The sequence below is a fragment of the Danaus plexippus genome, chromosome 2, assembly GCF_018135715.1.
Source record: "Danaus plexippus chromosome 2, MEX_DaPlex, whole genome shotgun sequence".
Taxonomy (NCBI): Eukaryota; Metazoa; Arthropoda; class Insecta; order Lepidoptera; family Nymphalidae; genus Danaus; species Danaus plexippus.
The window spans coordinates 3,076,669-3,090,320 of record NC_083537.1 but is presented as its reverse complement, the minus strand read 5'-3'; the positions used below and the strand labels follow the sequence as shown (position 1 = coordinate 3,090,320).

Here is a 13,652-nt window from a genome sequence, read left to right as displayed (position 1 = left end):
CGGATTTAATAACTATTATCGTTTGTATTGACATAAACAACGTTGTTTGTGTACACAGCTTTATTTATTTGTATAGAATGTTAAAAATGTTCCTTTATGCCTCTAGTAGAAACGATAATCTACGTCTGTATAGTGAACGGTAAATTACTCACAAGTCACATCACTATAGTAGTGCAAGACCGTAATAATTTTACCTTCTACAAAAGTGAACAAAAAAATAATCATTATTTATTTAGGCTTATATTAGATTAAGAATTCAATTGACATTCTTATAAAACAAATGCAGAAAAAGCTGAAAGTGGACGCTATATAAAACATGTCGCCATTCACAAATGAAAGATACTGGCCATATTTTCAAGCACCTTTGTTTTTTTTTGTACGAAACAAAAGATCAATGACATTTTCCATTCAGTCTGATCCGATTAAATTATATCTTTTTTAATAACCAACAGATCGTAATTTCAACATTTTTAATATACATATAATATTTCAAATAAGATCTAACAATTTAAACATTTTAAATAAATCAATATGACAATATTTTGATCCGATGCAGGCTGAATCGATTTAATTTTAATGTGTTTTGTAGGTATTTCATTTAAGTCGTATTACGATTATGTATATTCAAAGAATTTTATTACTTTAACAATGTATTACAAAACAAAAATATTGTTTTCATTGCATTGCACTCTATAAGAAAGAATTAAATTTTATCTTTCGATGAATGTTCCCATTTCAATTTTATTAGATTATTATCGATTTTAAGTTCAAAAAATTCTGTTACTTTGTCCTGGCCATAACATAAAATGTATATTAGCTTTTACAATTACCTACAATATGACAGTTAGAAAAAATAAAAACTATACGGACGTGCTTATTTAAAACTATTAATAAAGCAAATGTCCATAATATACAGGTTGAGCTAATCAGAGACAGCCACTTAATTATTACTAACAATAAAACATAGTAAATGTTTGAGAAAGGATCAAAATTATACTTATTATGTTTATTAATAATTTTCCAAAAATATATCAATAGATAATGGTTATCGCACTTACATTTCATTTATCATACACTCAGACGAGGTTTTATTATTAATTATCTATATTGAAAAAAAAAAAAATGACACTGGCAAAACAAATAGATTGCCATATAAGCAAATGAAAAAGTAAATAAAAAACCGCATCAAACAAACTGGTGATAATGACATACTTGTCTCCATAACGTTCGTGATAAGAAAAAAAAATGGGAAGTGAATTTTTAAACTGAAATTGCTATATTTACGCCAGATTAGATTTGTTAAGGAAAGCTAAGAGCGAAATGGAAACACTTTCGCCCCGAATGCCATAGGATGCTGCGGATCGATATCCACAACGTTACGGAACCGGGACTGTAATAATTTATAACTACATTAAATTATGTAATATTGTGTAATACTTTAAGTACTAGTTTAGCTCTCAATGTAAGCAATAATAAACGTATACAGATATAATACATGATATTCTGTATGACGTCATCTAACGATATAAAAATGTTACGATACGAAAAAATAAAATAAAAAAAGCAATCAAAGCGTAAGTCTGAATAATGTAGGTACGAAATAAAACTTCCTAACATATTGTCCTAGACAGACAAAATAGAAGAACATCGGAGGAGGCGAGCTGGACGGACAACTTGAGCCACGCACGCGCACTCCGCCTGAGAGTTCACACGAGTTACGAAACCGCGGTGGGCCTCCACGTGTTGTCAGCCCGCTCCCTCCCACCGCCCGCCCGCCCCGCGCTCGCCCTCCCCGCGCCCGCCCGCACCAACCTTCAACAAAGCCGCGCTGGTACATCGTATACATAGAATGCTCGTATATGTAAAATTATTCGATGCATACGGGTACAACTCGGTTTTTGTTTTATCTTAATTTGATAATATTATTATTATTTTCATATCATATTGATACATAAATCGAGATTGTAGCTTTCGCGTCGATAATGGAATGTGAGAGGGAGTGTTATTAAACATACAACACGAAACATTGAATGAACAAGTACATGTAATAACATACTGACTACAAGAAAACTATCAATAGGAATATTTCTGGTATCAGATGTTCCGTTTAACGGTTCTTAATAAATAAATTCTAAATGGTTCAAATCAAATCCATTATACTTATAGCATATAACCAAAATTATGTTGCGCCTCTGTGACACAGAGTACCGTCGCACACAGACGCGCGGCGTGTGTACACGCGTGCGGGTGTGTGTGTGCGTGCGGTAGAGGAGAGCGGAGGACGAGCGTGCTCTGTGTACGGGCTCGCGAATTCCGCATTCGACCGTGGACCGTCTGAGAGCGCGCTTTGTATCAAACGCACAGACTATACACAACCTACACCAACATAGACCGTGTTGGAGCACGCGGGAAATATATACCAATATGATAGGTAAGCATCTAGCATTCATACTTATTGGTCTTGTATTATTATTGTTATTAAAATTGTTTTTTTTTTATTATATATATATATATTGGCATAATCGATTTTTTTTTATTTTGTCGTTCGTCACGTTGTTTTAGTTCTAAATGACATAAGATAGATATATTGTCTTGTGTACTTTATGATTCTTGTTACATATATATATGTATGTGTATATATAAGTTATACTTACATACTTTGCTATTAAATACATAACGTACACATATTAAAATAATAGAATGTAATCGTATTTCTATGTGTTTTTTCTCGTATTCCTCGAGAACCTTGAAAATAAATGTGAAAAAATTTCGTATTATGTACAACATTAAATGGGTTAGGATATAACGAAAGTGGGAACAGGGCGCGATCGGGGGTGAACGGGGTGAGCGGGGCGCGGTAGAGTGCGGATACGGGGTCGCTGGCCCAAACACGTGGAGGCCCACCGCCGCACTATCTGTTCGAAACCGCGGTGCGGGCCTCCACGTGCTGCCGGAGGACATTCACTTTGCCTCGTTCCGCTCGCGCCCCCTCCCCCCGCGCGGCCGGTCCTCACCCCCCGCGTGGCCCCGGTGCGTGCATCCTGATATTCCTGATCGCTGCATAACATCTACAACAGACATAGTACATTGAACGACCGTCGCGTTAATACGTTCGCAATTAGGACATTAATTACTAATTATTAAGTCTTATTGTTAGTAAAAAAAACATGGACCCCTTTTCGACGAATTTTCAAGTTATCCAATCTGGTTGTACAGGTGAAGAGGAACGTGAACACCAATGCAAGGAGTGTGGCCTGAGGCTATCCACACGCAGCGCCCTGACCGCCCACACGCGCTCACACCGGGCCGCCGCCGACGCCCATCGCTGTGATGTCTGTCACAAAACATTCGCCGTCCCGGCGAGGCTGGTCCGCCACTACCGGACACACACCGGCGAGAGACCGTTCGAATGCGAATACTGTCACAAGATGTTCAGCGTGAAAGAGAACCTGCAGGTGCACAGGCGGATACACACCAAGGAGCGGCCCTACCGCTGCGGAGTCTGCGGGGCCGCCTTCGAGCACTCCGGCAAGCTGCATCGCCACGCCAGGATCCACACGGGCGAAAGGCCACACGCCTGCCCCCACTGCCACAAGACCTTCATACAGTCGGGACAGTTGGTGATCCACCTCCGCACGCACACCGGCGAGAAACCCTACAGGTGTCCGGCGCCCGGCTGCGGGAAGGGCTTCACGTGCTCCAAACAGCTGAAGGTGCACTCTCGCACGCACACCGGAGAGAGGCCCTACACCTGTGAAATATGCCTGCGAGATTTCGGCTACAACCACGTGTTGAAACTGCATCGCTTCCAGCACTTTGGCGAGAGATGCTACCGCTGCACGGTCTGCGACGGGACGTTCAACACTAAGAAGCAGATGGAGGCTCACATCTACAAGGAGCACGGGGCCGAGAGCCCCAAGGCCCCGGCGCCGGCATCGGATTACGCGGTGCCTTTAGTAGTGAATGGCAACGTCATGTGCGATATCGTGGAAGCCGCCTTACAGCAGCTTCCTCCTACGCCGCCCAGTTCGCCGCCCTCCCCGCCGTGCTCGCTGCCAGTGCCGGGGTCATTGCAGGCCCCGTGTATACCCTCACCCGCCTCGCTCACCCCCTCCCCCTCCCCCACGGAGAGCTCCCCCACGACGGTCATGACCCTAGCGCCGTCGTCGCTGCCACCCAGAAAACGAAAGCTCGTCCCTCACGTGGAGCCGGTGCACACGGAGCCGGCGGTCCGCCACACGTCCGTCATACAATTCGCGCCGGCCTCTAGCGTTTCATAGTAGCGTATGTTTCACAGTAATTAATATTAAATTAGTTTCCTAAGGCTATTTTTCTTGAAGGCTGTTAGTTGACTCCGCGCCCTGCGGCCGGGGCTCGGTGGCTCGGTGCGGGGGCTCGGTGGCTCGGTAGCGTGGTAGCGTGGTAGCGTACATTCTGTTTATAAGTCTACATGACCTACATTTGAATTATGTTGTATGCCGCGATGACGTATTGTTTAATCTTACAAAAAGACTAATTAGATGTGTAATTGTATTTGTCCTATCATTATTAGTAGAGTAAGTTTTGTATTTATCTACTATGTGTTAGTACGTTGAAGTAAACATTAAGTAAATAATTAATTGTTATTTTATTAAAATTAATTTAGTAAATTATTCGTTGGTTGTAAGTCGTGGAAGTGAATCGCATTCGCCGATATTCGCGTGTCGTGTTCACTGTTGTCATTTCTTTTTAAAATATTTGCCTTAATTAATGATATAAGTAAATTAAATATTTGAATTTTTTTTTAATTCATCACTTCAATGTGAAGACTATAGACGCTTCGAACAACGCATTTTTTACTACGCTTTGATATGTCATTGCAATAGGTTTTCTATATTAAGGATAGCATTTTTTTTTTTTAATTTAAATATCTTCGTTTCGAAATATTATGTATTAAATTTTATAATAGCCAGCTACATATTATACATTCTTAATTGCAACTGTCGTGTATTGAATAGGTTTGAAATAAAGAATCTTGCAACTATATAGTATTTCATTTATTATTATTATTATTCGTTCTCACATTTACTATTAAAATGTTCTATGAAGATTGAAGACTTAGTTAAACTAAAGATTTAAATAAATCAGTTATTCTTTTTATATGAAAGCACTTTTGAAACTAGACTTTAAATACAATTCTTTAAATAAAAAAAAAATAAGACATAAGAAAATAATATATTCGCACTGCAATTATTTTACTTTTAAAAATGGTTTATAAACAAATTAAATTGATTGAGACAGAAAATTCTGAAATATATTTAAAATGTATATATTATTTTAAATCCTTTTTAATAAAATAAATGTATCATAAACTACATACCTAATTGTTTTTAAGATTGACAAAATAAAAAAACGCTACTCATATAAAATATTCAGTAATTTTTTTACAATGCAAATCTGTAATTTTCTACTTTTTCCGTCAAAACTCATGGATAATATATTCGAACGTCCTTTTTTTTCGTTACCTAGTCCTTCTCGATAATTATAATTACAAAAGATTAAAACAGATCTCAGAATTATTTTATAATTCAAATATTCCATTTCAAAATCGTTCTTATAACAGATAATAATATCAAAAAAGGATCAAGTGTTTTTGAGAAACTCTGGGAAGTACAACCAGTTGCAAGGATCGAATACAAATCGAGTATTAAATGTACTAGCAAAGAAATTAGTATAGATTTAATAAGAATTTATGTGGTACTTATTCGTATTTTTTATCGTACCGTACCTAGTACATACAAGGATGCTTAGTTAGATAAAGTAATTAAGTATATATTAAATTTAAAAAAAAACTAATATATATTTTTAAATATGAGGTGAATGCTCAAATTTAAAAACTATGATATATATCACACCATAATCTATAATATATGAAGCAAAATTGCATAAAACTACACCTATAATACAAATATTTTGTTATAGATATTACCTATATCTTTTTATAATCTGTAATGTTGAAGTTTGGTTTTGAACGCCGGTTTCATGACAGATAAACGTCAAACATCAATGGCGGATAGCGTCTGTTATAAATGTATTTAATTTCCCGCTAGAGGACCGTTGTTAATTTTTTATCCTTAAATATTGTTTTAATCAGATATCAAAAATGGTAAGTTATATTTTTTATTCAATTTAAAGTTCTGTATATATAGTAAGATCGTATTATTTTAATGTTTAAAAGAATGAATGCTTTAAAAATAAATTGTAATCTTTACAATATAAAAAAATATTTTGTTTACAGACGATCGGCAAGAATAATAAGATGCAACAGCACATAAACTATCGAGTCAGGGTAATATTGCAGGACTCGAGAACATTTATTGGAACATTTAAAGCTTTCGATAAACATATGAATTTAATATTGGGTGACTGTGAGGAGTTCAGAAAAATCAAGTCCAAAAATACCAAAACCGTTGATAGAGAAGAAAAGAGGACACTCGGTTTTGTTTTGCTAAGAGGTGAAAACATAGTGTCCCTCACTATAGAAGGACCTCCCCCTCCGGAAGAAGGCTTGCCTCGCGTCCCGCTGCCTGGTGCTATGGGAGGCCCAGGGGTTGGCAGGGCGGCTGGTCGAGGCGCGGGTATTGGAGGTGCTCCGCCTGGCTTACAGGGCCCGGTAAGAGGTGTTGGAGGGCCTTCACAGCAGCATATGGCTCCGGGACCTAGGGGACAGTTATCGGCGCCTCCACAGATGCGAGGCGGTCCAATGATGGGTGGACCTCCACCTGGTATGATGGGAGCACCTCCAGGTATGGGCCGAGGTGGCCCAGGCAGAGGTGGCCCACCTGGCATGCGTCGATACTAAGTGTTTTGTGTTCAGTGATGTGTTTTGCATTGAGTCCCAAAGTGCTAAGGAATTGACCTGATATTGTAACCAACAGCAGAGATTTGTGTATTACTTGTCTGTTGTCATTATACTATAGGTTATAGGTATGTATCGAAGAACTATTTTGATAAATTATAGAGTAAGAATTCACAATGTTGTTTTCTTTTGCATTGTATTTACACTAATATGAGATTATTAAGTTGGTGTAATAAAAATATATAGAGACACAATTAATCAGCATAAAGAAGGGAAAATTATTGATGTAACAACTAAAGTATTTGGATATATTTTTGTAAATTTTTGTTAGTATAGACAATAATAGAACCATAATTTTGTTAGGAACAGTGGGTGATGGACTTTATTGCACCTATGTTGATAAAAGGATAGGGAAGATAATACACTTACAATACTTAGGGGTAACAAAAGATTTTGTGAATGATAATTTCAAAATAATTCTTAATACAATTTTGATATTCAGATCATCTCTCTTTTAGGATATAATTGAAAATTCTTTGCATTTTTTCCTACTTTATTGTTTAGAATACTATAAAATGTATGACATACAATTGATAACAAATGCATAGAAATAAGACAGCAGATTTGTTTAAAGTAATCAGAGTTGTAAAACATTATAGAAAGGCATTAATTTGTGTAATAAAAAAAACTATGTAATTTTAGACATTGGCCAAGAACCATTAATTAATCTTTGTCAAGTAGTAATCACATTGTCAATACTAATTTAGGTTTGGACAAAAAGTTTCAGTGAACTTTATCTAAGAGATTGATAACTTATCTCCCTAAATATAACATTCAACAAATTATGTTGAACGTTTAATTTAGTAATATTTAATGAAAACTGGAGAATTAAAACACTAATATAGAATCCTTGCAGTTATATCTAAATTTTAAAATCCTTTTTACCATAAAAAATATTTCTTGTGCAGAAGAAATGGTACTGATAGGTTCAGTTTCAAACAATTTAATTAGTTTCATTGCTGCGACAAGCTCGGCCTGACAATGGGACAATCGAGAGTACAATCTAATTTTATAGAATATCTGTGAATAGTACAAATCTATATCTAACTTATAAGTTTATATGCTTAAAAAACATCATCTTACATCAGAACTACACTTAAATAGGATTTAATATAGAAAATAATTATGAAACACTGAGTATTCATTGTTTCTTGGCAGATTAAGAAAAAAAATATATACTTATTACAGATTTGCTTCAATTGGTTATAATAAAATTATAATATGTAGTTGAAAATCCAATCTTCACGAACATGAATTCTAATACTAAATAAATAAACTTATGATGACATTCTAATGACAGTAGCCGCACAAAGGATGGCACCTTTTACCGTTTACACCACATTTGCAACCGTCGCTTGTATCACCTTTACCAGCCGGTCCCCAACGACGACCCTTCGTCACCCAACATATCTCCGTCTTGCATGATGAGCATTTAATCCAGTCACATCCCCATTTCTTGGTTATAATTGCGCTGCATTCAGGACATTCCAGTGCTTCGCCTTTCGCGATCAGTGAGTCTAGCAGAGCCCGCGTGCCCTCGTCTGTTTGGTTTGAATCTGTCACTGTAGCAGCCCTACTTAATCTTGCTTGATATGTCTCGCATGTTTCGTTTTCGTGAACAGCCTGAAATAATAATTAAAAAAAAAAAACAAATTATATGTCCTTTTTACAGCAATAAATAGAAAATCCCATAAACGAAAAGAGAAATAGAAACAAAAAAAAAAAAAATTGAGTTCGCTCATGTAGGCAAGTCTTACATTGGTAATTGAAAGTGTATTTGTTTAAACTTAATACAGAAAAACAGTAATAGACGAGAGATTAAAAATTGTTCAGAAAATTATCAAAGCTGAAGAGTTGTAGTTATAATTAGCGGTTATGATGAACCTTTCTAGTCTATTTAAACAGTAAGAGGGAAAATTGTATATGGGTCCAAAACGGTTTTAAAAATGAGATCTAAGATTTTCGCGAGTTTTATTCATTTAAATGAAACTAGTATTTTTCGGATAAACTACGCGTGATTTAGTTTTGTAAAAAACTATATAATGCCGACGTTTCAGCAACCGTGATCACGGTTGCTGAAAAATAACCGCAACGTCGGGAGTATGTAGTTTTTTACAAAAATAAATCACGCGTAGTTTATCCGAAAAATATTAGTTTCATTTAAAGGTTTTAAAAATGTTTACGATCTAAAACTATGACATTAAAAGCTTAATTATTATTTCGAAAATTAGATGTCAAGTAATTTAATAAGAAGTTACCTTACAAGGAAGACAGTTCACATGTTTACAAACAGGACAAGGAAATCTCCTAACACCAGGCTCGCAAAACGCCCAGCCGGTGCAATCGCGAGTGCGGCAGTGAAACGTATTGCGAGTTCCACTTTCCACAGTGCTGAGACTCCTCGCTAACCAACGGTCATATTCCTCGGGAGTTAGGAGGGCGCGTATTTCTCTTTCTTGCAACGTCCCAGGACAGCCTATAGCTGGACATGAAACGGTCGCCTCTTGGGAGTGTCGTACGACATCCGACAGACATTCCCTGCAGAATGTATGTATGCATTCCCGTAGGACCGCACCGTTTCCCATCGGACATTGCTCTATACACACGCCACATTCAAAGTCTTCGGTATTTGGCACGAGTGCTTGCTGTTCCAATTTTATTAACTCCGAGTAAACGTCACCCGTTTCCTTATTGTTTTTTTTATTTGGAACATTTTTATTATCGTCATTAGAAATTTCACTGACTTTACTGGTATCATCCTTATTAGTACCTAGAAAATAAATTACCCTTCATAATTACTGACGGAACAGATTTTGAATTTAACCTATCGATTTTACAATATATTTTGAGTTTTGACTGATTATTACTAAACTACCAATTTATATCGAACTTACCAGGTTCAACTAAACACAAATAGAAAGGCGCCTTGAAATCAGGACCTGCCAGGGTGAGGAGGGGTGTATCGTCGTTAGTGCACAGGTTTTTGCCAATAATCCACCGCTGTAAACGTATTTCAAGACCGAGTACTGCGTCAGCTTGTCGCTTCAAATCCCCCATCACGGCTTTCCTTTTAACTTTCATACGTATAGGACCCCTAGCGGCCTCTTTATCTTCCACCCATATTTCAATCCTGTAACCAATTCACAATTTCTTTTAAAATAAGTCCAAAGCTCAAGCTGTACATAATCGCAATTATAGCCACTAAATTCCAAATATTTATTTATTTCGTAATAGATTTAATGCATATTAAGTTTTGTTACAATTCGCAATCCTGTAAAAAAAATTACTAAACATGCATCTATAATTCGTATCAATGTAAATTTTCCAGCTACTTACTGAACCATATCTTCGACTGAGTCTCCCTTAGATGTTGACGGTTGGAGATTGTTTAGAACTGCCGATCCAGTAATTGTCAATTGTTCACGGTGTTGTTTTTCAACTTCCTTAGAGCCGTTTATTTTTACTGCGTTAATGTTGCCATCTTGAGCAACTTTTTCAATTTTGTTAGCGTCATTTGGTGTATTTTTGACTAATCCAACTATTTGAGAAGAAAATGATAAAACAGAGCAAGACAATTTCAGCTTAGCGAGATTCGCCGCCGCATCAGCTGCGGTTTTTTCGTCACCTTTAGAAATGGCTGATTCTAATTGATTTATTAGGTCCCTACGTTTTGCATGAAGATTCAAATAATCTATATTGGTGTTTGATTTTGTAGCCGAAGTTTCAGTGTTTAGTTGATTATTAGACGGCAAATCATTTTCAAGTTGCTTAGAAGTGCTAGCTCCATGGACTTGATTGGATTTCTTGGAAGTACTTGCAGCAGAACTATTAGATGATAAGATAGCATTATTTACGTCACCGTTTTTACCACTACTATCAGGTTTTGTCTGTAAGATCTCGGTTTCAATTTTATTATTTGAAACCTCAGTTTTTGGACAGTATAAAGATGTAATAATGATGATATCCTAGTGGCGTGTTCAATTTACTATCAGCACGGTTTTGTTCGTATCGTTTACACGGATTTTTCTGATGATATGACATCACCAAGTCGTACACTTTCCATTTTTGTTTCCTTTAATATAATTTTTTTTTTATTCGACTGTTCTATGCTCTGCTCCGTTGTTGCATTGCGACTTTTAGGTTCGTCTTTGATACAGCTTTTAGATTGTACGTTTGAAGATTGATTGATTTTTAAAATTTTTGTTGATTTCGACTTATTATCAGTGTTAACAATCTCTACATCAGTCCGGTTTCCTTTGAGTGGCACGTCTGACTTTTTATTTATTTTAATGATTTGTAACCCTGAACTTTGTGGTTGTTGACTTATTGTTGTTTTAGTCTTATCTTCATTATTGTAAACCATTGTTTTTTTGTCAATTATTACACTATTTTTACTCGTCTCACCCAACAACCATCGGATTGTTGTTTTTTGATTAAATTATTGTTGGCTTTGATCGCGCCCAGAAGAAAATTATATTTTTCTAGAATTTGATATTCCCATTTTTACATCGTCACAATGAAACCGTGATTAATACTTCCCTCAGGATTCCTGAATTGATTTGTGACTTTAGAACTGTTACCAACAAAAATGTGAGTGTGTCGATCGGAGGTAGATGGTTCTGACGGTAAATTCAAAATCTATTGCATGTTCTACTTTCATGACTTTTTGTCTTGATTGTGAACCTGGAATTTGTTGACTGTTCAGCGTTACACCAATATTTTCTATGGCCGACCCAATTCGTAGGGTAGGTGTTTCTGTTGAAGAAATATTAGTTTTTCATTATTAACGTTTGCTTTGGTCTCTTGGGCAAGGAATCTTTCATTTCTTTTAACATTTCCTTTAACTTCTTCTTCTCGTCATTTCGCTGTCTTTGCTAGACATCGCTTTAACATCTGTCTGTGTGTATATATTGGAAGCTATTTTTTTATTTTTATTACTTGTAATACAGTATACGCACAAACAATGGAGGCGTCATATTTTCTATAACACAATTTACATATCCATTTCTTCTCATTGGACGATGTTGGGATCGGCATTTAGAAAGTTATCATCCTTTGCCCACTGCTCTCGCCATGGAGAAACTTATTTGTAGCTATTATCTCTGCTGCTTGTTTATCAAGTTCACTTATACTTGGCCAGTTTTCACATGGCTTGTATCAATCGCCGAGTTCCTTTTCCCGGTTATCAAAAATTGTTTTAGAAAACTCCTCTCGCTGCGTAACTTGACCTCCTTAGGTTGTGTACTTTTCAAATCATTTTCTGGTTGCATTGCTGATTCAGGATGACTTGTGACTATATATTTAGTGTTCGTGGATTTAGATTCTCTTAACATATTCTTATCGATATTGTTGCTTTCCATATTTTCGTCGGAAAATTTTACGGCGGCCTAGTGCTTGCCTTTTCTTTTATACTACGAGGTAAAGTGTTTGAAACTACGGTTTGTGGTGTTAGTGGGGCCCGTCGCTTACCAGGAACGTACGGACTCTGCGATGGAAGATTCACTGGTGGCTCGTCTATCCCTTCCAGTTGGTGAAACTCTTTGTAGTCTTTTAGAAGGTAAGCTGAAGCCGTCGAAACTGGCGACCTCTTCTCTGAATAAGCCGTACTTACGTCGCAAAGTTATATCACGGTCGTATTTCCTTCGCAAGTTTCGTTCATTCAACCTTTTCTTATATGTTTCAGTCTCTGGAATCTGAGGTAATAATATACCTGGATATCTTTATAGTGTATTGGAGCTAGGAAATCGAAACTGGCAACAGTTCTATCGGAACCAACGCTGCTGATACTTTCACTTGAAAATGACCTATCAGTGCGTCGTAGCCATGAGACAGGGTCCCAATGCCACCGGAAAGGGGCCGGGGGCGAGGTGCCTCCTCCTCAATTTCGTCGTTCATCACCCTGGAACATTGACATATTATTTATGTAGTTAAATCTCTAATATTTATCATGGCTATGGAAATATATGTTCAACTTTTGTAAGGATTTTCAGGCAAATCACAGATGAAATTTAACTTATCTTTATTTATGACTTTAAAAGTTCAGAAGAATATAATGTATTATTATAATGATAAAATTATTCAGGTACATATATAAAAAAAAAATAAGTGAATTAAACAAATAACATTACATCAAACTTTTATGATTTTGAATTTTTCAGGTGCTCATAATCCATTATTTTGATACTTACACACTGTAGTAACGATGAGTATACCCGACGATCGTAAAATTTACTAGCACACATTAACCTCCATTTAATACGCGATCATGATTAGGCATAACGTCACTGAACACAGACTACACCGATACAATATTGATAAATATCTATAAATATATGAAATACGAAACGAATTATTGCATTTATGTACATTAATGTATGCGACAGATCACAAAGCAGGATCGCGCAGTAGCGTAGTCACTAGCGAACGCCTGCGCGTGCGCAGCGCCACTCAATGACCACCGCCCGCCAGCTATATTAGCGCAACTTCGCGATACAGATTTTGCTATTTCTATTTATCCTCTTTCGTCTGACCTCACTTAAATTAGGATACCTCTCATCTGCTATATATTAGTAATATCGAATAATGTAACAAAACCATTACAATAACCAATTATTTTCTATATGCAAAATAAAATATAAATAACTTATATAAATAATATTATTACGTAACAGATACCTACACTGTAAAGATTCTTCTGTGAACGTAATATTTGCCCACATCTCCTCGAGTCCCGAGTCTTACAATTGTACGGAAT

At 36.5% G+C, this 13,652-nt stretch overlaps 3 protein-coding genes and 1 pseudogene across 3 annotated transcripts; 3 read left to right on the top strand and 1 right to left on the bottom strand.

Annotated features, from left to right (window-relative positions):
* The first annotated feature begins 1,128 nt into the window (after nucleotides 1-1,128).
* Nucleotides 1,129-2,330, top strand: LOC133318989 (uncharacterized). The gene is made up of 3 exons (XM_061521708.1): nucleotides 1,129-1,392; nucleotides 1,632-1,831; nucleotides 2,204-2,330. The coding sequence occupies exons 1-3, from the start codon at nucleotides 1,352-1,354 to the stop codon at nucleotides 2,266-2,268; spliced, it is 306 nt and encodes a 101-aa protein (XP_061377692.1). The 5' UTR covers nucleotides 1,129-1,351; the 3' UTR covers nucleotides 2,269-2,330.
* LOC116779705 (Krueppel homolog 1-like) lies at nucleotides 2,276-5,023 on the top strand. Its single transcript, XM_032674104.2, has 2 exons — nucleotides 2,276-2,431; nucleotides 3,217-5,023. The coding sequence occupies exons 1-2, from the start codon at nucleotides 2,425-2,427 to the stop codon at nucleotides 4,278-4,280; spliced, it is 1,071 nt and encodes a 356-aa protein (XP_032529995.1). The 5' UTR covers nucleotides 2,276-2,424; the 3' UTR covers nucleotides 4,281-5,023.
* Nucleotides 5,024-6,007: 984 nt separating this feature from the next.
* Nucleotides 6,008-7,015, top strand: LOC116779403 (small nuclear ribonucleoprotein-associated protein B). Its single transcript, XM_032673668.2, has 2 exons — nucleotides 6,008-6,145; nucleotides 6,278-7,015. Exons 1-2 carry the CDS (start codon nucleotides 6,143-6,145, stop codon nucleotides 6,839-6,841), a joined length of 567 nt encoding a protein of 188 aa, XP_032529559.1. The 5' UTR covers nucleotides 6,008-6,142; the 3' UTR covers nucleotides 6,842-7,015.
* Nucleotides 7,016-7,370: 355 nt separating this feature from the next.
* On the bottom strand, nucleotides 7,371-12,793 carry LOC116779402 (uncharacterized; annotated as a pseudogene).
* Nucleotides 12,794-13,652: the final 859 nt, after the last annotated feature.

Excerpts from the sequence above, each read along its gene's own strand:
- LOC133318989 (XM_061521708.1), top strand. The coding sequence starts at position 1,352 with ATGCTGCGGATCGATATCCACAACGTTACGGAACCGGGACT. Across the intron at positions 1,393-1,631 it reads AACGTTACGGAACCGGGACT|ACAAAATAGAAGAACATCGG; the intron begins GTAATAATTTAT and ends TGTCCTAGACAG. Across the intron at positions 1,832-2,203 it reads CCTTCAACAAAGCCGCGCTG|AGTACCGTCGCACACAGACG; the intron begins GTACATCGTATA and ends TCTGTGACACAG.